This window comes from Heptranchias perlo, chromosome 3 (assembly GCF_035084215.1).
Source record: "Heptranchias perlo isolate sHepPer1 chromosome 3, sHepPer1.hap1, whole genome shotgun sequence".
Taxonomy (NCBI): Eukaryota; Metazoa; Chordata; class Chondrichthyes; order Hexanchiformes; family Hexanchidae; genus Heptranchias; species Heptranchias perlo.
Genome location: NC_090327.1, coordinates 39,212,555 through 39,238,254, shown reverse-complemented (window position 1 = coordinate 39,238,254; position 25,700 = coordinate 39,212,555). Strand labels below are relative to the sequence as shown.

Genomic DNA, 25,700 nt, shown 5'->3' with positions numbered 1-25,700 from the left:
ATGGATAAGCTGGAAATGTCAGACCGCGGATTATTTCTGATTATTCTTTTCTCTTCCCCATGGGATCGACTAATTAATTAAATTTGTTGTTCAGATTAACTGCTTGGAAAGATCTAGCCTTTAAACAAGGAAACCCGGGGCTGGTAAGTAATGTACAGTCTGCTCCAGGAGCAAAATCCCAACGTTAATTAATTTCTATCACTTCACTTAAAACAAGAAAAAAACAGAAGTGAATGTTTTAAGCACACTTAAAGGCCGTGGATTGCTGCAGAATTATCGCTAGCAGTTGTCAGTGACCAGGTCAAGACAGGACATTAAGTTTATAAAGTATGGAATGCAACACCTCAATGGCTTGGAGCACACGTACTTTGTCCAGTGTGACACAGACCAACAAAAGAATGACTTTGCAAAATAATTACAGATGAGGAAAGCTATTCTCTACATCTTAATTCATCCGTCCAGGCAGAGTCTCATGCTCCCCCTTCCACTGCTGCCGTTAGGGGTGCGGACGTGTCGTGGTTATGTTACTGGACAAATAATCAGGAGAAAGGGAGTTGAAATCCCACCATGGCAGTTTGAGAATTTGAATTCAGTTTTTAAAAATTTGAAAACAGAACTGGTTCACTAATGTCCTTTAGGGAAGGAAACCTGCCATCCTTACCTGGTCTGGCCTATACATGACTCCTGTCTCACACCAACGTGGTCGACTCTTAACTGCCCTCCGGAGTGGCCGAGCAAGCTACTCAGTCAGGGCAACTAGGGATGGACAAATGTCGGCCTTGCCTGCGACATCTATATGCTGAGAATATATTTTTAAAAATCCAATAGTTCTTTAAATAATTCCAGGGGTTTTCATTTCCACTCTTCTATCAGGAAGTACTACACTCAAGTTCAGTCCCAATAATATACTCCACTCTCTGCAGTGGGACTCAAAACCATGACTTTCTGACTCAGGAGTTTTTTAAAAATTCATTCTCGGGATGTGGGGGTCACCGGTAAGGCCAGCATTCATTGCGCACCACTAGTTGCCCTTGAGGTGGTGGTAAGCCTTCTTCTTGAACTGCTGCAGTCCATGTGGTGATGGTACTCTCACAATGCTGTTAGGGAGTTCCAGGATTTTGACCCAGCAACAATGAACGACTGGCAATATATGTCCAAGTCTGGATGGTGTATGACTTGGAGAAGAAAATGAAGGTGACCGTGTTCCAAGACATCTATTGCACTTATCCTTCTAGGTGGTGGAGGTCACAGATTTGGAAGGTGCTGTCGAAGAATCTGTGGCAAATTGCTGCAGTGCATCCTGCATAATATACACTATTGTAATGTAAAAAATTCAACAGCCAATTTACACACAAGGCCCCACAAACAGCAATGAGATACTGACCAGATCATCTATTTTGGTGATGTTGGTTGAGGGATAAATGTTGGCCAGAACACGAGAGAGAACTCTTCTTCCATCTGAGAGGACAGGGCCTTGGTTTAACGTCTCATCCAAAAGACGACACCTCCAACAGTGCAGCACCCTCTCAGTACTGCACTGGAGTGTAGCCTGGATTAAGTGCTCAAGTCTCTGAAGTGGGACTTGAACCCACAACCTTCTGACTCAGGAGTGCTACCAACTGAGCAAAGGCTAACAAAGACAATGTGTTGCCCAAATCTTTACTAATTTTCTCTCTTCATCTAAAGATGCCAATGCTTGCTGGAGCATGATTCCATGGGTGCAATCTGGTACCTCATATGGCCAGTATTTGTAAGAAAGCCGAGAAAAGGAGTCAAGAAAATATTCAACCACGAATGTCATCACAGCCAAACCTCATCTTGTCCACACAAGCATAGTTTCCAATAGAGGGTTACTGGATGGTGACCAGGATCAGGAACCATGACTAATTATACTCTCACTAGCTCAGGGGCACCAAAGGAAGGTGGTTTATCACTGGCAGATGCGGATCGCTAAGCAATTAAAACAAGGTGGTACCCAATTCTTAAAGTACATTTGGCAACAGTTATACAGCTGGTGGAATTTTGTTTTAAATTTGTTCATGGGATGTGGGCATCACGGGCGAGGCCAGCATTTATTACCCATCCCTAATTGCCCTTGAGAAGGTGGTGGTGAGCTGCCTTCTTGAACCGCTGCAGTCAGTGTGGTGAAGGTTCTCCCACAGTGCTGTTAGGAAGGGCGTTCCAGGATTTTGACCCAGCGACGATGAAGGAATGGCAATATATTTCCACGTCGGGATGGTATGTGAGTTGGAGGGGAACGTGCAAGTGTTGTTGTTGCCATGTGCTGCTGCCCTTATCCTTCTAGGTGGTAGAGGATGCTTTTCTCATTTCAATTAACTTAGTGATAAGTAACTTCCCAAATTTCCTTACTCTCATTTTATATCGAAATCTCACAATGCTCGAGTTTATCTTTAAATAGCTGGAGGTTCTTTTCAGTAGCTGAATGCAGGCGGCTTATAAATAGAATGTATAAAAGTATGGTGAAATTGCTTTATTGCCACTTCACTGCTCAGAAATTTCCCAGTCAGTGTCACGCACAAAAATTGTACTTCATAATATTGCTTTTGACAGTCAGTCATAGTGAGGCCTTGTGTGACAGTGAGGGTCAGGTTGGCCATGGATGGGGGAAGTGGACGTGAAGCATGAGGTTGAGTGAAGACAAGATTCAAAGAAATCACAGGAAACGGTGCGAGAGGAATTTAAGTGAATACGAAATCACTGAGGATGAGTCAACAGGCGGTGCACAGGGTGAGAGGAGGGAAGAGATTTCAGTTAAGAAGTTGCTGGCAGAGTTGGGAGGGATTAGATAGGAAGGAATGTAAAGAAGTGAGAGGGATGATACAGACAGATGCTTAAGGGATTTGTCAATGATTACAATAAGGTCATCAGAACTGGAGGGTTAAATCCAGTAAATAAATGTGTGGAAAGATTTCCTCCTCCCTCTCAAAAATATGTTTATTGGAAATGGACTATTAAGAGCACCAAAGTAAAAGGACACACTATTCGGCTCCTGATCCAACACACAGCAGCAGAGCAGCAGAGACAAGTGGTTTCCATTAGGCATATTTAGAGAACTGGAGCCAACGCACCAAGAAATATCACACTAAAGCCAATACCACTCATTAATGAGTATCTCACACGTGCATATTACGCATCAGCACGGATACTGGGGTTCTGCTTCCAACAAAAAAAAAGCAAAATTGATTAACCATAATTTTGAACTTGGCATCAGAATTTCCTCAAATCTTCTGTAATCTTGAGCAGATCTACATAAAAGTCATGAGTTGTTTTCTTCTGCCTGCTGCCCATCCTGTGATAAGTATATGCAAATCTGAACGACCACCTTCAACATTCAAATGCAAAAGAGTTGCAGGCTATGAACTAAAATGCTTTTACTGGTGGCGATTTAGTGATTTTAAATGGAATCAATTCTTAAACAGACCACAGCATCTTTTATTGTATTGTACATGTATCTAGAGGATATTGCTCAAAGTTACACATGCAGCACAAGGATGGCTTACCATGGTTGTAAACACAACTTAAATTAAAAATGCTGTTAACTACTACGGCTCTTATGGATTTGCTCAGCTGTGTTCAGTGGATAACACTGTGTACTTTTGGTTCCTTTAATGCTGTTCCTAATTATCATAGTCTTTGGTGATGCTTTTGTGTTTCAGTGGTGCTACAGTACCGAACCCCAAATTGCAGTGAAGAAGAAACAGCTTTCCGCTCTTATATCATGTACCTTTCTTTATTCATTATTAGGCTGTGGGCGTTGCTGACAAGGCCAGTATTTATGGACCACCCCTAGTTTCCGGGGAAGGAAGTGATGGGAGTGGTTTGATGCAATTGAGCAGCTTGATCGGCCACTTCAGAGGCAAGGTAAGAGTCAACTAGCGGTGGTGTGGGACTGGACTCTCATATAGGCCAGACCGGGTAAGGACAGCAGGTTACCTTCCCTAAAAGGGTAATAGTGAGGCAGTTGGGCTTTTACAACATTCTGACAGCTTCATGGTCACTTTCAACTTTTGATACCAACTTTTTATTTCCAAATATACCATGGTAGGATTTGTACTCATGCTCTCTGGATTAGTGCAAACATCCAGATTAGGAGCCCAGTAACATAACCACTATATATACACACACACATCAGCTTGTCAGTTGTAACCCAGAATGGTATGGCTTCAAATCCCACTGCAGGACTACGACACATAACCTAGACTGAATCGTCAATGCATTAGTGAAGGACTTCTACATTGTTGGAGGTGTAATCTTTCAAAGCAGGTGGTAAACCAAGGCCATGCCTGCTTTTACTGGTAGATGTAAAACAGCCCATGGCACTATTCAAAGAAAAGCAAGGAGTTCCCCCAATATCCAGGCCAATATGTAACACTCAACCAACACCACCAACTTCTCTCATTTGTTGTTTTGTGGGACCCTGCCAAGTGCAATTTGGCTGTCATGTTGCCTAGATAGCAACAGTGACCACACTTCAAAAGGTAATTCATTGTGAAGTGCTTTGGGACATCCTAAGGGTATGAAAGCTACTATATTGAAAGCAAATTCTTTCTTCCACCCACTCTTCATTTTGTTCAATCCCAATACGGGCTTGCCTTTCATCGAGATTTAATGAAGAATCCGTACTGGAACCATTTTGCTTTTTAGATGTTGACAAACCTGCTATTTCACACATTTTCTAATTTTAGTTCAGCTGCCTAGAGTAAAATTGCTATGGCTACACTGATAGTCAGAAAAGCTGCAACAATTCCTACAGCTAAGTTAGCTCACCCTAGACTACGGGAATGAATTGGGAACCCTGTTAAAGGGGATTGGAACACAGCCAAAAGCAGAGACCCTAAGGCAGGTCGATGTACACAAGCTGAGAGCAGATGGATGTCGAACCTCACACAGCTGTGGGAAGAAAGATCTGGGCAGTTGCGTACGATGAAAGTACAGACTTGAGGTCACATTACATCCTCATGTAATTTTTGTTCTCGAGGGGAAAATAGGTACGCACTACCAACAACAGAACTTTTAGCAGTGAAGCACTCAACAGCAGCTCAAGCTGTCCTGGGGACATTAGAGTCACAATGCAGCCGCCTTCATAAGTGACATTCCTGGAACATGATCACAAGATTAGCATGGATGAAGGTCATTCAGGCTATCTTAATTCATCCATCTAAGAATACAGATCCCCATTGCAACATCTGTTCCTGAAATTAAGGGGAGAAAAAGGGTTTTTACCTTCACTACTGCATTCCATATAGATGATCATTGTGCCAAGAACTTGCCACAATTGGTGCTAAATTTACCTTTTAATACTTTGAACCCATCTCCTTGTTCTACTCTCAGAATGTAATCATTCCTATAATGTTGGTGCCTTAGGTCGGACTTTTGGCTGAAGATGTCTGCACTCAGAATCAGGCTCCGCCATGGTAGAGGAAGGGATATTCATGGAGCTATCTGGTCTTATTATGCACCACCACTCAACTAGATGGGTTGGGGCAATAAAGCTTTGCTCTGATCCACTGGTTATGAGACCACTTAGCTCAGTCTCTAACCAGTTGCTTTTGGGGTTCAGCATGCAAGGAGCTGGTTGGTGCCTCATTCTGAGGTACGTTTGGTCCTGTCAAGTTCTTCGACACTCGCCATTGAACCAGAGTTGACTATCTGGTTTGATGGAGATGAAGGAGGGATGTGGCAGGCCATGAAGTTAGACTGGTGCTATACAATGCTGCTGCCGATGATGGTCCACAGTACCTCATGGATGACAACTTTGGGCTGCTAGATCTGTTCTTAAGATCAAGGGCAATTAGGGATGGGCAATAAATGCTGGCCTCGCCAGCGACGCCCACATCCCGTGAACGAATAAAAAAAAAAATAATAATAGCAGCACTACAGTACATGATGAAGGGTGACCCTCGCTATGAAGACAAATTCATGTTATTATGGACAGATGTGTCCAAGAGGTTGGTTAGTGAGGACAAGGTTACAATTTTGTGTTGGTTCTCTCATCAGCTCGTGCAGGCTCCTCAAGACTTTTTTTTTTACCTGAGCCACTCTTGCTGGTGGATAGTGTCATTCCCACAGCGTACAGTGGGTATTATTGAGATTCCCGCAGCTTTCATGCTCATGGCCAAGAAATGACCAGACTTACTGAAGTCAATTTTAAAATTTGCCACAATAGGGTTACAACTGACGTCTGAGGGGGTCATCCAGTACCATAGATATTGAAGTATGGTACTCAAGGACTGAACCATGTCAGAATGCACATGAGCTTGTTTAATTAGCAGAATAAATAGGAGTCACATTTTAAGGAAGATAAGGATGTGAAAAAGGAGCTTACTGCTTTGCCACCAGATGGAACATGTGCAGTCTCTCAAAGAAAACACAGGTATTGCTGCACAAAGAACACTATTCGAACGTGACCGGTTGGGCAATTGGCAGAGCTCCAGTAACAACCAGCATCCAAACAGAGGTTTTAAGGGATATTATTATACTTCTGCAATACAAGCATTAAACTCTCCCATTGAGAACACACACACTGCTATGGAAAACTTTTACAAAACTGGAACTACCAAAACTGTTCAGTTTGGTCAGATGATGACCGCTCAGAGTTTGGTAGTGAGATGAAGGAAGAGCAAATTACAAAAGCTTCAAAAATATTTTAAAGTCAAAGGATTGAGGTGTATGTGTGAGCAAGCATGGATGAGTGCACACAAACAAGAGCGGAGTTATGGGCTCTGTGGCTATGCTCCCATGTAATTTTTAAAAAACTGTTAAAGCACCTTAACAAGAACTTTACTTGTATGCACCCACCATCTCCCTCCTCATTATTTGCAGTCCTGTTGTGATCAATCTCAAATACCACCACCAGTACTTCAACCCCGATGAGACAACTCAAAATGCTCTCCCTGGATACATCGCCTTATTGGAAAAGAATCCATAATTATACTGCTGGATGAGCATCTTAAGTGGACAGAATTTTTTTTTTAAAAATCATACAACCACTGAAATCCCAGTGATAACAATGGGTTTGATCAAAATCAAGAGGACATTAACTATCTAATCCAGTTACCACTTTTTAATTAAAAACAGATACAGTATTAAACTTCTACCACTTGACCAAAAGTACAAAGGCAATGATGGTTTATTTTCAAAGTGACCATATCCCTCTGATCAATGCAAGTCAACTTCTAAAGCAAATGGCATATAAAATTCAAACTGAAAGAAATTCCCAGAGATTTGTTTTTGTTTAAAATTGGTTTTAATTTCACAGGTAGAGCAGTGCACCCTAAGTGGTACCTAACAAAGCCACAAAACCATTTGGGGGGGGGGGGGGGGGCGTGTTTTAAGAGAGAAAAACAGTAGGAATGACAAAGCACTCTTAAAATTGCAACAGACGGGCAACTTACTAGTGCAGTATTATGGATTGGTGGGAAGCAGATTCAAGCCCACAATGAGCCAGATGCCAAAATGTCTGATCCCAGTTATGCCAGTACAAGACCTGCTGAGTAAAGGCTGCCACTTTGCCACTAAGGGGGGCCTTGGGCAGGGTTGTGATAAAGATAAAGAGAGAAGAGTTTCCACCAGGGCCACATCATAAATTTTCAAGCAGCTAGCTTCACAGTGCCATGGGCAGAAGCTTACTTACCAGCTCTTCAGTTACACCCCTATATACACACACACACCATTTATATGCCTGAAACTAAAGGAGACCTGTGGCACAGGGTAGTACAATTGATCAAGAGCTTGATGCAGAGGTGTGTAATGAAAACATGCCCTTTAAAGTAAGGGGAAAGAAAAAGAATGTGAAATAAATAGAATTGAAGGTATTCAGTGTCAACCATGACACACACACACACACACATCTTTACACTTGAACCATCACCATGGCAGAACAAACACTGCATCACAGACAACATAATTGTTTCTGCTCTTTCACTAATTAAAAAAAACACCAACTGTATAAGAGCAAGTATTTAAAAGAAAAAGATTTCATTCTTCAATTAAAAATAAAGTTACCCCCCAACCCTTCCTCATACTGCTTATTTGGGACAGCAAGGCTCAAATACAAGTCAAGACTAGGATTCAATCTGTGGTCTCCCTGACTGAAGTCCAACTCTCTGGAGCAGTTGCCACTGACCTACAATAGCAATTGGTCCTCCGTAGCCCAACAATGTAATCAACCAAAAAATAACAACGCACTTTCCCCTTCCTTAAAAGAATATAAAGAATGCCTAAGTAAAGGAAGGGAGGTCCCCATGCTGCTACTTTTGATATTTCCTGAATGAAACAGCTGAGACCAAAGCCCAAGCCCCAAGGGGTGGAGGGATAGCTCCAGTATCATCGGGTCCAGGATTCTCCCAGGCTCAAGTTCAATTCTCTAATGCAGTGCCACTAGGCTATCTAAGTGCTTGGTCCTTCGAGTATGAAATAATAGCATGTCATGATATCCCGCAGTATCTAGAGGTCTCAGTAGCGGTTTCGTCGAATTTGTACGCAGCAGTGGGTGGGGTCTGCAGCATTTGGCTGGTTGCCTCAAACTGAACGATATCCATAGCACATTGGTCAGACAATTACACACTAGTCAGTGTTATTCTCCAACAAAAACAAGTTACTTATATTTACAGCTTCCCAGCAGCAAATGAACTTGCATCTTTCATCTCCCCTCTTGCTCCAACACCCTGCTTCAGTTTGCATTTAGAAGGCAAACCAGCTGTGATTTACCAGGAGTGTCCAAGCTTTTAGTCTCCATTGACCACGAAGCCGTGGGGGCCACACAAAGTTTAAATTGATGTTACCATTAATTTGCAAGTTGCTGATATGAACAGATCTCAGTGTTCCAATTTAGGATTTGTCCACCAATGAGGCATCAATGTTACAAACGTCCCTTTCCAAAACTCCAGGCCCAAGTAATTTAACCACTGATTAGGAAATTAAGCTCAAATAGGACTGAGTTGCCTGGGCCTTGGGTGTAGTTTGGATACTCCTGTGCTACATCGCCCTGCAATAGTGGATCAACCAATCCAATCATCCCAACACAAGTGGCACTCAATGTGGCCCAGCAACCGATTCAATCCGACCATTTTCTCACCTGTTCGCCCTCCCCAGATCTGCTGCTCCATGGAAGTGAACCTGAATTCTCCGGGTTATGGGTGATTTTTTTTAAAAAGAATGAAGCATGTGGAGTTCCTGATTGGTCATTTCTATAGGGGTAACCCTCAAGCACCTCGCTACTCTGGACAATTGTGGTCCTGAGTTAAAAGTGAGTATTCCAACTGTGTAGTCCAACATCACTATTATGCATCTGCTCTGTGAACCACAACTCCCCCCTTATTAAACCTCCCTGCAAAACAGAATTCAACATAGTAAAGGAATGCATTTCACTCTGGCTAAAGATTTCCTAACTTGTTATGCAAGTTAGATATTGCTGACCAAACTGGTAGATGCACTTCTCACTCTAAGAACTGTATTTTAAACTCAAGTATTTTAAAAGAAAGTTATCCGTCATGCAGAGTTCGCAATGGTTGTCAAGAACCTAAGAAGCAAGCCTTTGCTTCCCATGATTCAGTTTGTAAATTTTTTAGGCCAGGAAGCAACCAGATTCCACCCCTGGCCTGGCCTGGCCACTTTCAACCAAGAAAATGGTGGTGGGGGCACTCTAAGTGGTCTCAGGGTAGGAAGAGAAAAAAAATCAACCAGGGTTTCCACTCCTGATTGCTAGTCACTGACTGCTGCTGCAAAGAAAGACGTGTGAACGTTAGGTGAGATAAGGATCAGCTGTGGTGCCCCTGTCTTCACTCACTGTTCAGGCTCAAACACAAAGAACGGTCATATGGATTAGGTACCGGAAAGGAAGGGAACGGGTACCCCGGGACAAGTCAGTGCTTTCAAGAGGAGAGAAAACTGAAGGGAAAGTGGGGAGAGGGAGAGAGGAATAAAGATGAGCAGCTCCCTATATGAAACTCCACTAGCTGATTAAACTCTACCAACACTAGAGAGGCAGCAAGATTTTGCTCCTCCAACAATGCTGCCTTCTAGTCAATAGTCTAGATATAGACTGATAAAATATTTTATATGCTTTCCAGCTGAAAACTTTCTTCTTTTGCTGCTGTTGAAGCAGCTGTATAGAACTGCCTACTGAAAAGGACATCATGTCTTTTCATGAATGCTTTGTTACTGAAGTTCAGTCTATTTCACTACAAAGACCACAAAAGGAGGTAGGGTAGAGGAAGCACCCAGTTGCCATGAAACCCACCAAAAACAGGGAGGTAGACAAGTAACCTGGTTTTGTTTGTGGAAAAAGTGACTACAATGTGTTTTATTATTATTTTTTTGCCAAAGAAATTTCTGTTCTCCAAAAAGAAAACTTGACTGCAATAAAAAGAGGGAGCAAAAATAAAATGAGGAGGGCAAGCATTTTGCAACTTGCTGTCTTCAAGTAGGGAGGTAGCTGGACAGAGACTAGTAGGAGACGGTTGCTTGGGTTTCACCATTCAAGTCTCCTACTGACAGTATCAGGTGGTTGTGTTCCGTTCACACTGGTTACGGCGCTGCAGGCGTTGGAGCTGTCGTTGTGGGCACCGCTACACCTTCTGGCTGTACGGCTGGGCCTGGATCTGCAGAGTCAGATAATAAACAAGGTTGATAAGCTTTTACACACAAAAAAAGGTTACAGGGTATGTTAGAAAGAAGAAAGCCCTTCACCCATTTGATCTTGTCCTTCCAGGATACCAACTTCACCCTCTTCCCATCGACATCCACCTGCACAGGCAACAGGACCTCTGTTTAACATCTCACTGGAAGGATGGCAGCTTGCAGCACTCCCTCAACACTGCTTACATTATATGCTCATGTTCTGGTGTGATGGAACGCCAAAAACATCCAGAGGCCAGGGTGCTAAGAACTAGTCCCAAGCTGATGCTTGAAAATGAGCAAACAACTTCGGTTGTATGATGCCCTCATGGTTCAGGGACACATTAAAAATGAGGTAGTCAGGAGTAAAAAGGGAAGTCAGGCACAACTTTTTCCCCCAGAGAGTAATGAGAATTGAGGAGTAAATTAACAGGGAAGGACAATGAGGCAAACATTATAAATGGGGTCAAGAGCAAAATCTGATTTGAGAAGGGTTTGTGTGTCCTGGCCAATATTTATTCCTCAGCCAACATCACTAAACACAGATTAACTAGCTATTCATTGCATTGCTGTTTGAAATCTTGCTGTGCACAAATTGGCTGCCATATTCACCTACAAAAAAAGTGACTGCACTTCAAAAGTAACTCATTGGTCATGAAATGCTTTGGGATAGTAAGGATGTGAACGGGGTTGGATAACAAAGTTCTTGCTTTATATGGTGAGATTGAGCTATGCTAAAGAAAAAAAAGACTTGCATTTATATAGCGCTTTTCACCACCTCAGGTCATCCCAAAGCGCTTTACAGCCAATGAAGTACTTTTAAAAATGTAATCATTGTTGTAACATAGGAAACACAGCAGACAATTTGCACTCAGCAAGGTCCCACAAACAGCAATGTGATAATGACCAAGCAATCTGTTTTGAGGTGTTGGCTGAGGGATAAATATTGTCTAGGACACCTGGGAGAACACCCCTGCTCTTCTTCCAATTCTGTCAAAGGATCTTTCATGTCCACCTGAGGGGGCAGCTGGGGCCTCAGTTTATTATCTCATCTGAAAGACGGCACCTCCGACACTGCAGTACTCCCTCAGTACGGCACTGGAGTGTCAGCCCAGATTTTGTGCCCAAGTTCCTGGACAGGGACTTAAACCAACGACCTTCTGACTCAGATGCAAGAGTGTTACCATTGAAAGGGATGGGTGATTGGGCTCATGCCTAAAAGTGTGCTTTCTTTCCCCCCTCACTTTAAAAGAAAGCAAGTTTGCAAAATTATTTAAAAGAAAATTTCTCCCTTCCCCAGCCATACCACCACAAGCCTCAGAAGGTAGGCACCTAACCTGCTCCAAGGCCTCCACCAAAGCCACTTTTGTGTTGCTGTTGAATCCCTCCCAATGACAGCTTGCAAACAGAAGGACTCCACATTTGTGCTTAGTCTGTGTCGAGTTAGCTGATGTCAGCCAAGGCAGCAGTAGGGTTGACTTGAGTTTGGTGGGGTGGAGAAAAATAGTACAGTTGGAAAAAAAGCCAGCCTGGACTTCCTGCTTCTGATCGCTATTCAATGACCACTGGTGTAGCAATTAGCCTGTGCTTTGATGACTTCCACAGTTGAATAACGTATTAGCACCAAGGCTAGCATGTAGAATGTTAAAGTATAGAAACAGTCCATTCAGCCCTTTAAGTTTTGCTCCATGAGCCACCAGGTTTAAACTCATTTCCCTGCTTACTCCCCTTAACCCTCTTTTTAAGCAACAGTCTAAACATCATGAACACTGGAATGCCAGCATTTTCCAGAAAGATGGGAAGGAGAAAAAAAATTAGAAAGAAGAGCAGGTTTGGAACAGAGCATTGGAAAAAGTTCCCCTTTCACTAGTGTGAACAGAGAGTGGACGGTGACCTGCCAGAACTGCCCTGTAACTGGCCACCAGGGGGTGCACAAGAACAATGCAGTGACTGGCCTTACAATTCTCCCACCAAGGAAAGCCCCTACTTTGAGTCGACAGCACAGAAATAGGCCATTTAGCCCAACTGGTCGATGCCGGCGTTTATACTCCATATGAGCCACCTCCCTCCCTACTTCATCGAAACTTATTCCTTTCTCCTAAGCAGTGTGTCAGGAAGGAATCGAGAGCTTAACAGTAATAGACAATCAATCAGTGAATAAAGTCAAATCAGGAAAGTGATAGTAAAAAGTTAAATAAAAGGCTCCTTATCTGAATGCACGAAGCATTCGGAACAAGATAGACGAATTAATGGCACAAAGATAAATGGATTTGATCTAGTAGCCATTACTGAGATGCGGTTGCAAGGTGACCAAGGTTGGGAACTAAATATTCCAGGGTACTTGACTTTTCGAAAAGACAAAGAAAATGGAAAAGGGAGGGGGGGGGGGGGAAGGAGGGGAGTAGCCTTGATAATAAAGGATGACAAAGACAGTATAATCAGTATAGAGATAAGAAATGACAAGGGGCAGAATACACTTGTGAGAGTAATTTATATCCCCCCCTAACAGTAGTTATACTGTTGGACAGAATATTAATGAAGAAATAAGTGGAGCTTATAACAAAGGTAATGCAATAATCGTGGGGAACCTGAATCTTCATAGACTGGGCAAATCAAATTGGCAAAAGTAGTTTGGAGGACGAGTTCATGGAATGCATTAGAGACAGTTTCCTAAAACAATATATCGTGGAACCAACCAGGAAACAGGCTATTTTGGATCATGTTTTGTGTAATGAGACAGGGTTAATTAGTAATCTTAGTAAGGGATCCTCTGGGGAAGAATGATCATAATATGATTTAATTTTATGTTGAGTTTGAGAGTGGCGTACTTAAGTCCGAAACTAGAGTCTTAAACTGAAACAAAGCTAATTACATAGATATGAGGGGCAAGTCGGCTAAGGTGGATTGGGAAATTAGATTAAAAGATAAGATAGTAGATAAGCAATGGCAAACATTTAAAGAAACATGTCATAATTCTCGAAAAAACAGAAATAAAAACTCCACGGGAAAAGTGATCCATCCGTGGCTAAAGAAGTTAAGGTTAGTATTAGATTAAAAGAGACTTAGAATGTTGTCAAGAGTAGTAAGCGTAAGGATTGGGAGAGTTTTAGAAATCAAAGGATGACGAAAAAACTGAGGGAGAAAATAGAATGAGTAAACTGGCAAGAAATATGAAAACAGACTATAAGAGCTTCTACAAGTATGTATAAAGGAAGAGAGTAGCAAAAGTAAACATGGGTCCCTTAGAGGTTGAGACAGGAGAAATTAAAACAGGGAATAAGGAAATGGCAGAGACGTTAAACAAATATTTTGTATCTGTCTTCACAGTAGAAGACAAAAAAAAATACCAGAAATGGAGGGGAACCAAGGGTCTAATGAGAGTAAGGAACATAAAGTAATTAAGATCAGTAAAGAAAAAGTACTGGATAAATTGATGGGAATAAAAGCCGACAAATCTCCAGGACCTGACGGCCTACATCCTAGGGTTCTAAAAGAAGTGGCTCCAGAGATAGTGGATGCATTGGTTGTGATCTTCCAAAATTCCCTAGATTCAGTGGATTGGAAGGTAGCAAATTTAACACAGCTATTCAAGAAAGGAGGGAGAGAGAAAAAAAACAGGCCAGTTAGCCTGACATCAATCGTCGGGAAAATGCTGGAATCCATTATTAAGGACGTGGTAACGGCACTTAGAAAATCTTAACATGATTAGGCAGAGTCAACATGCTTTTATGAAAGGGAAATCGTGTTTGACAAATCAATTAGTTTTTTGAGGGTGCCTAACTAGCAGGGTGGATAAAGGGGAACCAGTAGAAGTAGTACACTTTGATTTTCAAAAGGCATTCGATAAGGTGCCAACACAAAAGGTTGTTACACAAGATAAGGGCTCATGGGATTGGGAGTAATATATTAGCATAGATAGAGGATTGGTTAACGGACAGAAAACACAGTAGGAATAAACGGGTCATTTCAGGTTTGCAGGCTGTTACTAGTGGGGTGCCGCAAGGATCAGTGCTGGGGACTCAGCTATATACAATCTATATTAATGACTTAGATGAAGGGACCGAGTGTAAAGTATCCAAGTTTGCTGATACAAAGTTTGGGGGGGGGGGGGGGGGGGGGGGGAGTAAGCTGTGAGGAGGACAAAGTTTGCAAAGGGATACAGACAGTTTAAGTGAGTGGGCAAGAAGGTGATAGATGGAATATAATGTGGGGAAATGTGAGGTTATTCACTTTGGTAGGAAGGATAGAAAAACAGAATATTTTTTTTAAATGGTGAGAAGCTATTCGACTGATTCCTGGGATGAGGGGTTTATCTGACGAGAAAAGGTTGGACAAGTTGGGCCTGTATACACTGGAGTTTAGAAGAATGAGAGGTGAGCTTATTGAAAGATATAAGATCCTGAGGGGTCTAGAAGGGGTAGATGCTGAGGGGATGTTTCCTCTTTTAGGAGAGACTAGAACTAGGGGCCACAGTTTAAAAATAAGGGGTCTCCTATTTAAGACAGAGATGAGGAGAAATTTTTTCTCAGAGGGTCATGAGTCTGTGGAACTCCCTTCCCCAGAGAGCGATGGAGGCAGGGTCAATTAATATTTTTAAGGCTGAGTTAGATAGATTCCTGATTAACAAGGGAGTCAAAGGTTATAGTAGGTAGATGAGAAAATAGAGTTGAGGTCACAATCAGATCAGCCATGATCTTAGCAAATGGCAGAGCAGGCTCGAGGGGCCGAATGGCTTACTCCTGCGCATAATTCGTATGTTCATATTGAAAGGGATTTGTGCGTCCTTGTACATGAAACACAGAAAGCTAACATGCAGGTACAGCAAGCAATAAGGAAGGCAAATGGTATGTTGGCCTTTATTGCAAGGGACTTGGAGTACAAGAGTAAGGAGGTCTTGCTGCAATTATACAGGCTTTGGTGAGACCACACCTGGGAGCACTGTGTACAGTTTTGTTCTTCTTACCTAAGAAAGGATATACTTGCCTCAGAGGCAGTGCAATGAAGGTTCACTAGATTGATTCCTGGGATGATAGGGTTGTTAGAATCATAGAAAGTTAAGGCACTGGAAGGAGGCCATTCAGCCCATCGTGTCCATGACTGCCGAAAAAGAGCTATCCAGCTTAATCCCACTTTCCAGCACTTGGTCCGTAGCCCTGTAGGTTACGGCACATCCAAGTACTTTTTAAATGAGCTGAGGGTTTCTGCCTCTACCACCCTTTCAGGCAGTGAGTTCCAGACCCCCACCACCCTCTGGGTGAAAACATTTCTCCTCAGATCCCCTCTAATTCTTCTACCAATCACTTAAAATCTATGCCCTCTGGTTATTGACCTCTCTGCTAAGAGAAATAGGTCCTTCCTCTCCACTCTATCCAGGCCCTTCATAATTTTGTACACCTCAATTAAATCACCCCTCAGCCTCCTTTGTTCCGAAGAAAACAAACCCAGCCTATCCAATCTTTTCTCAGGGCTAAAATTCTCCAGCCCTGGCAACATCCTCGTAAATCTCCTCTGTACCCTCTCTAGTGCAATCACATCTTTCCTGTACTGTGACCAAAACTGTACACAGTACTGAAGCTGTGGCCTAACCATTGTTTTGTACAGTTCCAGCATAACCTCTCTGCTCTTATATTCTATGCCTTGGCTAATGAAGGAAAGTATCCCGTATGCCTTTTTAACCACCTTATCTACCTGTCCTGCTACCTTCAGGGATCTGTGGACATGCACACCAAGGTCCCTCACTTTCTCTACACCTCTCAGTATCCTCCCATTTATTGTGTACTCCCTTGCCTTGTTTGCCTTCCCCAAATGCATTACCTCACACTTCTCTGGATTGAATTCCAATTGCCACTTATCTACCCACCTGACCAGTCCATTGGTATCTTCCTGCAGTCTACAGCTTTCCTCCTCACTATCAACCACATGGCCAACTTTTGTATCATCTGCAAACTTCTTGATCAAGCCCCCCTACATTCAAGTCCAAATCATTAATATATACCACAAAAAGCAAGGGACCTAGTACTGAGCCTTGCGGGACCCCACTGGAAACAGCCTTCCAGTCGCAAAAGCACACGTCAAACGTTACCCTTTCCTTCCTGCCATTGAGCCAATTTTGAATCCAACAAGGCACTTTCCCTTGGAACCCATGGGCCTTTACTTTTTAGACCAGTCTGCAATGTGGGACCGTGTCAAAAGCCTTGCTAAAATCCACGTGCACTCTCATTGTTCTATGAGAGATTGAGTAGAATGGGCCTAAACTCTCTGGAGTTTAGAAGAATGAGAGGTGATCTCATTGAAACGTCCAAGATTATAAGAGGGCTTGAAAGGGTGGATGCTGAGAGGCTGTTTCCCCTGGCTGGAGAGTCCAGAACTAGGGGGCATAGTCTCAGGATAAGGGGTCAGACATTTGGGACTGAGATGAGAAGAAATTTCTTCACTCAGAGGGTGGTGAATCTTTGGAATTCTCTACCCCAGAAGGCTGTGGATGCTCAGTCGTTGAGTATATTCAAGTGTGAGATCGATAGATTTTTGGACTCTAAGGGAATTGAGGGACATGGGGATCAGGCAGGAAAGTGGAGTTGAGGTTGAAGATCAGCCATTATCTTCTTAAATGGCGAAGCAGGGTCAAGGGGCCGTGTGGCTCACTCCTGCTCCTATCGCTTAAGTGCTTATCAAGCTTCCCCTTAAATGCATCTATGTTATTTGCCTCAACTACTCCATGTGGGAGCGAGTTCCACATTCTTACTCTTTGGGTAAAGAGGTTTCTCCTAAACTTCCTATTGGATTTATTAGTGTCCATCTTATATTTATGACCTCCAGCTTTAGGCTCCCCCACAAGAATAATCATTTTCTCTATATCTACCCTATCAAGCCCTTTCATTATAAGACCTCCATCAGGTCACCCCTTAACCTTGTCTTATCTAGAGAAAAGAGCCTGTTTAGCCTTTCCTGATAAATGTATCCTCAGTTCTGATATCATCCTTGTGAATCTTTTTTGCACCTTCTCCAATGCCTCTATGTCCTTTTTACAATATGGAGACCAGAACTGTGCACAGTACTCCAAGTGTAGCCTAACCAAGGTTCTATACAAGTTGAACATAACTTCCCTGCTTTTCAATTCTATCCCTCTAGAAATGAACCCCAGTGCTTGGTTTGCCTTCTTTTTTTACAGCCTTATTGACCTGCGTCGGGTACTTTTAGTGATTTATGTGTCTGTGACCAGAGATCCCTTTGCTCCTCTACCCCATTTAGAATATTATCCAAGCAATATGTGGCTACATTCTTCCTACCAAAATGTACCACCTCGCACTTATCCATATTGAAATTTTTTTGCCAATTACATGCCCATTCTGCAAATTTATTGATGTCTTCTTGCATTTTGCCACATTCTTCCTTTATATTAACCACACCTCCCAATTTGGTGTCATCTGCAAATTTTGAAATTGTACTTACGATTCCAGAGTCCAAATGGTTAATGTAAATTGTGGAAAGTGGTCCAAGCACCGATCCCTGTGGAACACCACTTCCCACCTTTTGCCAGTCTGAGTAGCCACCCTTAACCTCGACTCTGTTTTCTGTTTTGTAGCCAACTTGCTATTCATTCTGCTACCTGTCCCGACTCCACATGCTCTAACGTTAGCCATGAGTCTACAATGCGATACCTTATCCTAGGCTTTTTGAAAATCCAAGTATATTACATCTACTGCATTACCCTTGTCTACTCTTTGTACCTTCTTCAAAGAATTCAATAAGGTTGGTCAAACATGACTTTCCCTTCTGAAATCCATGCTGACTACTCGATTATGATTTTCATTCTCTAGATGTCTTTCTTTTACATCTTTGAGTAAAGATTCCATTATCTATAGTTCCCTGGGCTTGTTCTAGCTCTTTTTCAAATATAGGAATAACATTAGCAGTTCGCCAGTCCTCTGGCACTATTCCCTTCTCTAATGCATTTTTATAGTTATGTAATAGTGCCTCTGCTACCTCTTCCCTAACTTCTTTTAATATGCATGGATGCAATCCATCCAGACCAGGGGTTTTATCCTCTCTAAGTTTGATTAGTTTATCAATTATCTCCCCCTTTTCTATCTTAAATGTCTTTATATCTTTTTTGATCTCTTCTAATGTCATGTCCACCGTGATAGTTTTCCTAGTAAATACTGAGGCAAAGTAACTACTCAACATTTCTGCCATTTCACTGTCATTACTTGAGAGTTTATAATGTGCATCCCTTAGCAGCCCTATCCCTATCCTGATTTTTCTTTTGATATTTATGCGTCTGTAGAATACTTCACAATTTCCTTGATAATTTAGTTTCATGGCTCCTCTTTGCTTTCCTAATTGTTTTTTGGCTTCCTTCTTAATCTCTTTGTATTCCCTTTTGTCATCCTCTCCCTTACTGTCTATGTACTTAGAGTATACCTTTTTGTTTAGTTTCAATCTTACCCTTATCTCTTCATTCATGCATGGCGTTTGTTCTTGCTTTTTTTTTAAGAGGAATATATTTCTCCTGAACTCCAATGATCACCGTTTTAAATATTTCCCACTGCTGCTGCTGTCAATTTATTTTCCAGTTTACCTTTCTTTGTTCCATTCTTATCCTCTCAAAATTAGCTTTTTTCCAATCTATTACTTTGGTCTTTGTCTTCCTCAATGATTATTTTAAACCTTATTATGTTATGATCACTATTGCCTAGATGTTCCCCTACACTTACTTCTCCTATCTGCTTCAGTTCAGTTAAGATTACTGGATCCTGCCGAGCTTTTCTCATATTGGGTAAGAAAGGAGTCCTGTACATACTGTAAAAACTACATTCCCCTTTCCTTACTTTCTCGTCAGTTTTAGTGGTAGTTGAAATCTCCCATGATTATTCGATTTTTGTTTTTTTTACTACCCTCCACTTAGCTTAGTCTTTCCCATTAAAGTAGCAGACAAAAGCAAGATAATCCAGAGTCATGTCCTCTCTACCGTAGGGCCAGGTAGAGAGCACAGATTTCAAGTCCACCTATGTTTGGCGTAGCGCGTGCTGAGACCACAACGTCAAGAATTTATGCTAGATCGTTACAGTGCAGACTGGATGGGTCAAATAACCAGTTTCAGTGTTTTAACGCCCCATATTTTCTGCATTCTAAAACAATTCCATCAATAATATTGTTTTCCTTTGGATAACAGGCAATATCTTTCAAAAGTTAGGAGTGGAGGTCACTGGGAGTGCTTGCAGGAATATGCACAGGATTCCCAACATGACAAACTTTGAAAACCACTATTTTTCTCAGATTGGTGGACCCAGAATTCAATCTGATTAAAAATCAGGAAGAAAACAGGAAGCCTGATGCGTGTATGGCATTTCCAAATTTCATGACCCACGACCGATGCCCAATGGCGCTGCAGAATGACTGACAATTTGGAATGAAATGTGCACAATTTCGTGCTGCAACGTCGTTCACCAGAAACTGGGGCGAGAGAACCACAAACTCTGACAGAGGAGCCTCACAGCCAGTAGCGCAGAGACTTTCATTCCATCAGTCTGAGACCCATCAATACCAAGCTTCAAAGAGGTGAAAGAATGGAGGGTTAGCACGCCACTTCACATTAAGTGTCAACATTTAAACGGACTTGACTGAGATGCAATATAAATGCAAGTTTTGTTGTAATGCAGAGCCACAGCCTCAGGTCACTGGGATTAGAGTGTAGGAGTTGCAGACCTATTTGCTGGATGAATACACAGTGCAATGAAGTGATAGGGGCAGGTTTCCTAAATGTTGGAGTCCAGGGGATGCGTCACTTCCTTACATAAGTTAGCACCACCCCTCCCCCAACAGCCCAAAAGATGCAAAGACAATCCCCACTTGTTATGAAACAGATATTAGAGATTCTACACCAAAACGGGAATAAATATCAAAGATTTTATATTTAGTTTTCTTCAATGCCTTCCATCTGTACGATTGCAGGTCGATTACCTGATCCTGAAGTACAATGACACTTCCAGTCCTATAAAAGCTGCATGCTCCAGTGACATCTTGGCTCAGCTGGTAATACGGCCCCCTCTGAATTAGAAGATTGTGGCTCCAGCCTCACGATGACTTTAATCCATAATCTAACCTTCACTTCAGTGCAGTGCAACACTGTGGGAGGCCATCATTGAGATGAAACGGAATTCCCATCTGCTCTTGAGCAGGGAGTTCTCCTGATGTCGTGGCCAATGTTCCTCTCTCAACCAACACCAAATATAGATGAACTAGTCATTCATCTCACTGATGTTTGTTTTGTCTTCCTACATACAAAATTACTTCATAGTATCATAGGTACAGCACAGAAGTAATTCATTGTGAGTGAAGCACATATTTCTATTCTTTACACATAGAAGTGAAAGCACGTTATTGAAAAACCCTTACACATGCCATTGGTGGCAGCTGCTGGTCGTGGGCCCATCATGTTACCATGTGCTGGTGGTACAACGGTTGGGTTTGGATGGGGTGGTGCTCCTGAGGGTATATTCGGCTGAAGGTTCGGCATCATACGGCCTGCCATGGGCTGCCCTGGCATCATCGAACCAGCTCCTGACATCTGACCTGTTGGAAGACAAAAATCACAAAATAACAACGGAGACTTGCAAGAATTCTCAAAATCTCACACACAACTTAGCATATTACAATTCACAAGTCCATTTATATTACCACATCCAATTTGAACTACTGGACTCAAGATGGATATCAGCTCTGGGGAAATTAAGCATGTGCACTTTCTGGACCCAGTGCCAGCAAATACTTCTGACTGGGTACAGCAAAGGCAAATTGGACAGCAAAGCAGCCTTTACATTGCTTTACACCTAGATGACGTACAGCATAAGCTGAATTCAGAATAAAGCTTTCAGTTTGCCTCAATAATGCAGCTTAGCAGTAACTGTTAATTAGGCCATGTCCCATACTGTACTTCATTGTGGTTTCGGTGGAGCTTACCATTTAATACCTAATTGGGTGGTTTATGCTGTGGACCCTGTTCATAGAGTAGTGTTGAACTCAAGTCACCTTAAATGCACAAGAGTTTTTCATCCCATTAATCAACAGTCAAATCCACAGGTGAAAAGAACACATCAACAGACTTCACCACCTAATCACTTCCTCCTCAATGTCCAATTTAAGGATCTCAAGTAGAGAAAGTGATAAAGCACTTCCTGAAAGTGCCAGTGACAGTTGCTCAATGATTTTATCTACATAGCCAAGGAAGGCTCAATTCGATTCTTGGAGCACAATGAATTAGCTGATCTGGGTACCAGTAGGGGACTACAATTGGTCTCAAGGGAGGGACTCATGATTACTAGCCAGTGATCCCTACTAAAAGATCAATGACAGTAAAACAACACAATCACAAGCAAAGTTTCTCTTATTCAAAGATTAATCCTTCAAATAAGGTGAAGCTTTTACAATCCAAGGACCTCTGCAGTGAGAGGTCCACACTCATAAGTAGCCTAGAAAGGGGGCAGATAAGCGACGGCAGCGCCTGCAGTCTTCACTCTCCCCACTCGATCACAACCAGACTCTATAACAATGCCGCTTGCACCTTGTTCCAACTCCAAAACCACCAGCGAATAAATCCACAGGAGATGATCTCTAAAAAAAAACTACAAAGGGATCGATTCCAAGGTGACAATATTAACAAATGGATACAGCTTAGATTGTGACATTCTGAGCCCAACAGTTACACTCCAGCATGTAGCTCACACCCAGGTGTCCATTATAAACCATCCAAATCCCTGGATTATATTCCAGCCTGTAACTCACTCCTGTTACACACTTTTGCCACATGGAGGATTACATGTCAGTCTCTGCATTATTTGTACCTTGGAAGAATTTTCATAAAGACACAAATATAGTGAAAACAAATGAATATTACACCAACATACAAAAAACTGCACATGTTCACTGGGCTGGGGGCTAAAAAGAACAAATCAGCACATGAAAAGATCACCTCCACCATTGCTGTATTAGTTACACTCCAATTAGTGTGTGCCTGTGTACAAGCGAGAGCATGGGCATGAGACCGAGCGAGAACAAACGAGAGCGCAGTGAGCGAGCAAGAGCACAAGTAAAACTGGAAATTAAACTCATCAGTGCTATGATTAGTCCCATTTCAAAATGAAAAGAAAATCACTATAATTAGCACTCACCCATCAATAATGAGATTTCAAAATAACAGGCTGAAAGTGGTTTTAAAAAATCTCCAGGTGGAAAATTTCAAAATAAAAAAAGAAACTGTTGCCTATGGAAACCCAGGGATGTATGGTAAATTTATTCTGCAGATTCTAATCTGCAAACAACAGAATTTCTGCCTCATTTGTGCTCAATTTCCATAAGGCCTAGTAGATATACAACATCTCCAGATCACATAGATGCTAGTTTTTGTTTTCCCTCTGGGAGATGGAATGTGTGCTCATGTTATTGGCAAACTGAATCACTAATCAATTCATTAGCCACAATAACCTTGGTCCAACAGGAGGTAATCAGGCTCTGCGTCACTGCGCAGGGTCACACTCAGTCCTGTTCAACTGATGCTCGCCATTTTTAAGTTATACAGGGCTTTATCTTTCTGCCAATTTGGACACTTCTCTCCTCTTGTTCTGAAGCTGGTGACTTAAATAGAAATTACAACACACAAATAGGTTGCAATGCCCCATGTTGGTGTCAGCTGTGGCTCAGTAGGTAGCACTCTCCCCTTTGAGTCAGAAGGTTGTAAGTTCAAATCCCACTCCAGAAACTTGAGCCCATAATCTCGACCAACACCTCAGTGCAGTACTGAGGGAGTGCTACACTGCTGGAGATGCTGTCTTTCAGATGAGACATTAAACCGAGGCCCTATCTGTCCTCTCAGGTGGACATAAATGATTCCATAGCATTATTTGAAGAGCAAGGGAGTTCTCAGTGTCCTGGCCAATGTTTATCCATCAACCGACATCATGGAAATAAGAGATTATCTAGTCATTATCTCATTGTTGTTTATGGGACCTTGCTGTGTGTGTAAATTGGCTGCCGCGTTTCCTACGTTACAATAGTGACTATACTTCAAAAGTACTTTATAGGTTGCAAAGTACTTTAGAAAATCCCATTGTCCTGAAAGGCACTATATAAAAGGCAAGTTTGTTCGTTCTTTATCTTTCCACATGAGCAGTAGTTCTAATGCCATTGTTTGCCCTGTTCCTATAACCCTTCATTCTCCTTTCCAGATAGATTTCTTCCAGAAAATAACATTTGAATACAGGATGAGTAATTTGATGATGTGTATATGGACTTTCAAAAGGTGTTTGATAAAGTGCCACATAATAGGATTGAAGCCCACGGAATAACAGGGGCATTGGCAGCATGGATACGAAATTGGCTAAGTGACAGGAAACAGACAGTAGGGGTGAACGGTTGTTTTTCAGACTGGAGGAAGGTTAACAGTGGTGTTCCCCAGTGGTCAGTATTAGGACCACTGCTTTTTTTTGATGTGTATTAATGACTTGGACTTGGGTGTACAGGGCACAATTTCAAAATTTGCAGAAGACACAAAACTTGGTGGTGTAGTAAACAGTGAAGAGGATAGTAATAGATTTCAAGAGAATATAGACAGGCTGGTGGAAAGGGCAGACACATGGCAGATGAAATTTAATGCAGAGAAGTGCAAAGTGATACATTTTGGCAGCAAGAACGAGGAGAGGCAATATAAACTAAATGGTACAATTCTAAGGGGGGTGTAGGAAGCGCGAGACCTGGGGGTATATATGCACAAATCTTTGAAGGTGGCAGGACAGGTTGAGGAAGAGGTTCAAAAAACACATGGGATCCTGGACTTTATAAATAGAGACAAAGTACAAAAAGCAAGGAAGTTATATTGAACCTTTATAACACAGTGGTTCAGCCACAGCTGGAGTATTGTGTCCAATTCTGGGAACTGCACTTTAGGAAGGATGTCAAGGCCTTCGAGAGGGTGCGGTAAAGATTTACGAGAATGGTTCCAGGGATGAGGGACTTAAGTTCCTTGGATAGACTAGAGAAGCTGGGGTTGTTCTCCTTAGAAAAGAGAAGGTTAAGAGGAGATTTGATAGAAGTGTTCAAAATCATGAAGGGTTTAGATAAAGTAAATAAAGAGAAACTGTTCCCATTGGCGAAGGGTCGAGAACGAGAGGACACAGATTTAAGGTGATTGGTAAAAGAACCAAAGGCGACATGAGGAAAAACTTTACACAGCAAGCAGTTATGATCTGGAATGCGCTGCCTGGAAGGGTGGTGGAAGCAGATTCAATCGTGGCTTTCAAAAAGGAACTGGAAAAATAATTGAAGGGAAAAAATTTGCAGGGCTACAGGGAAAGAGCGGGGGAATGGGACTAACTGGATTGCTCTTACAAAGAGCCAGAATGGGCTCAATGGCCTCCTCCTGTGCTGTAACGATTCTATGATTCTATAATTTGAGACACGGCTTATGCTAAGAATAGCATGCTTGGGAGGAACAGGTGATTGGAGACCTATGGTTTCCAAAGCTTTTAACCACTGGGGGTTTTCCTCACCTCATGTCTTTGTCTCTGGGTAGACTAATTGAGAGATTGATTGCCATGATCATTGTAACATGCAACTACCAGGATAGTGGAAGACATACTAGAAAACACTGGTTACCACACCTTAGGAAGGATGTCAAGGCCTGAGAGAGAGAGAGTGCTGAGGAGAGATTGACTAGAATAGTACCAAAGATGAGGGAGTTCGGTTATGTGAAGAGACTGGAGAAGCTGAAGCTGTTCTCCCTAAAACAGAGAAGTTTAAGAACAGATTTGATAGAGGTGTTCAAAATCATGAACAGTTTTGTTAGAGTAAATAAAGAAAAACTGAAACATAAGATTCTGAGGGGACTTGACAGGGTAGATGCTGAGAAGTTGTTGCCCCTGGCTAGAGTGTCTAGAATTAGAGGGCATAGGCTCAGGATAAGGGGTTGGCCATTTAAGACTGAGATGGGGAATTTCTTCATTCAGAGGGTTGTGAATCTTTGGAATTCTCGACACCAGAGGGCTGTGGATGCTGAGTTGTTGAACATGTTC

General features: G+C 42.2%; 1 protein-coding gene across 3 annotated transcripts in view; it reads right to left on the bottom strand.

Moving 5' to 3' along the window:
- Window positions 1-3,429: 3,429 nt before the first annotated feature.
- The window catches only part of smarcc1a (SWI/SNF related, matrix associated, actin dependent regulator of chromatin, subfamily c, member 1a), a 196,300-nt gene continuing 174,029 nt past the window's right edge, over window positions 3,430-25,700 (bottom strand). For 2 of the 3 annotated variants that reach the window (XM_067979058.1, XM_067979066.1), the window contains exons 27-28: window positions 21,034-21,210; window positions 3,430-10,622 (exon numbers count right to left, since the gene is read on the bottom strand). In XM_067979058.1, coding sequence (XP_067835159.1) covers window positions 10,549-10,622; window positions 21,034-21,210 — 251 coding nt within the window. In that variant the 3' untranslated portion in view covers window positions 3,430-10,548. The remainder of the gene's footprint in view (window positions 10,623-21,033; window positions 21,211-25,700) is intronic. The other variant, XM_067979073.1, reaches the window with a different exon arrangement.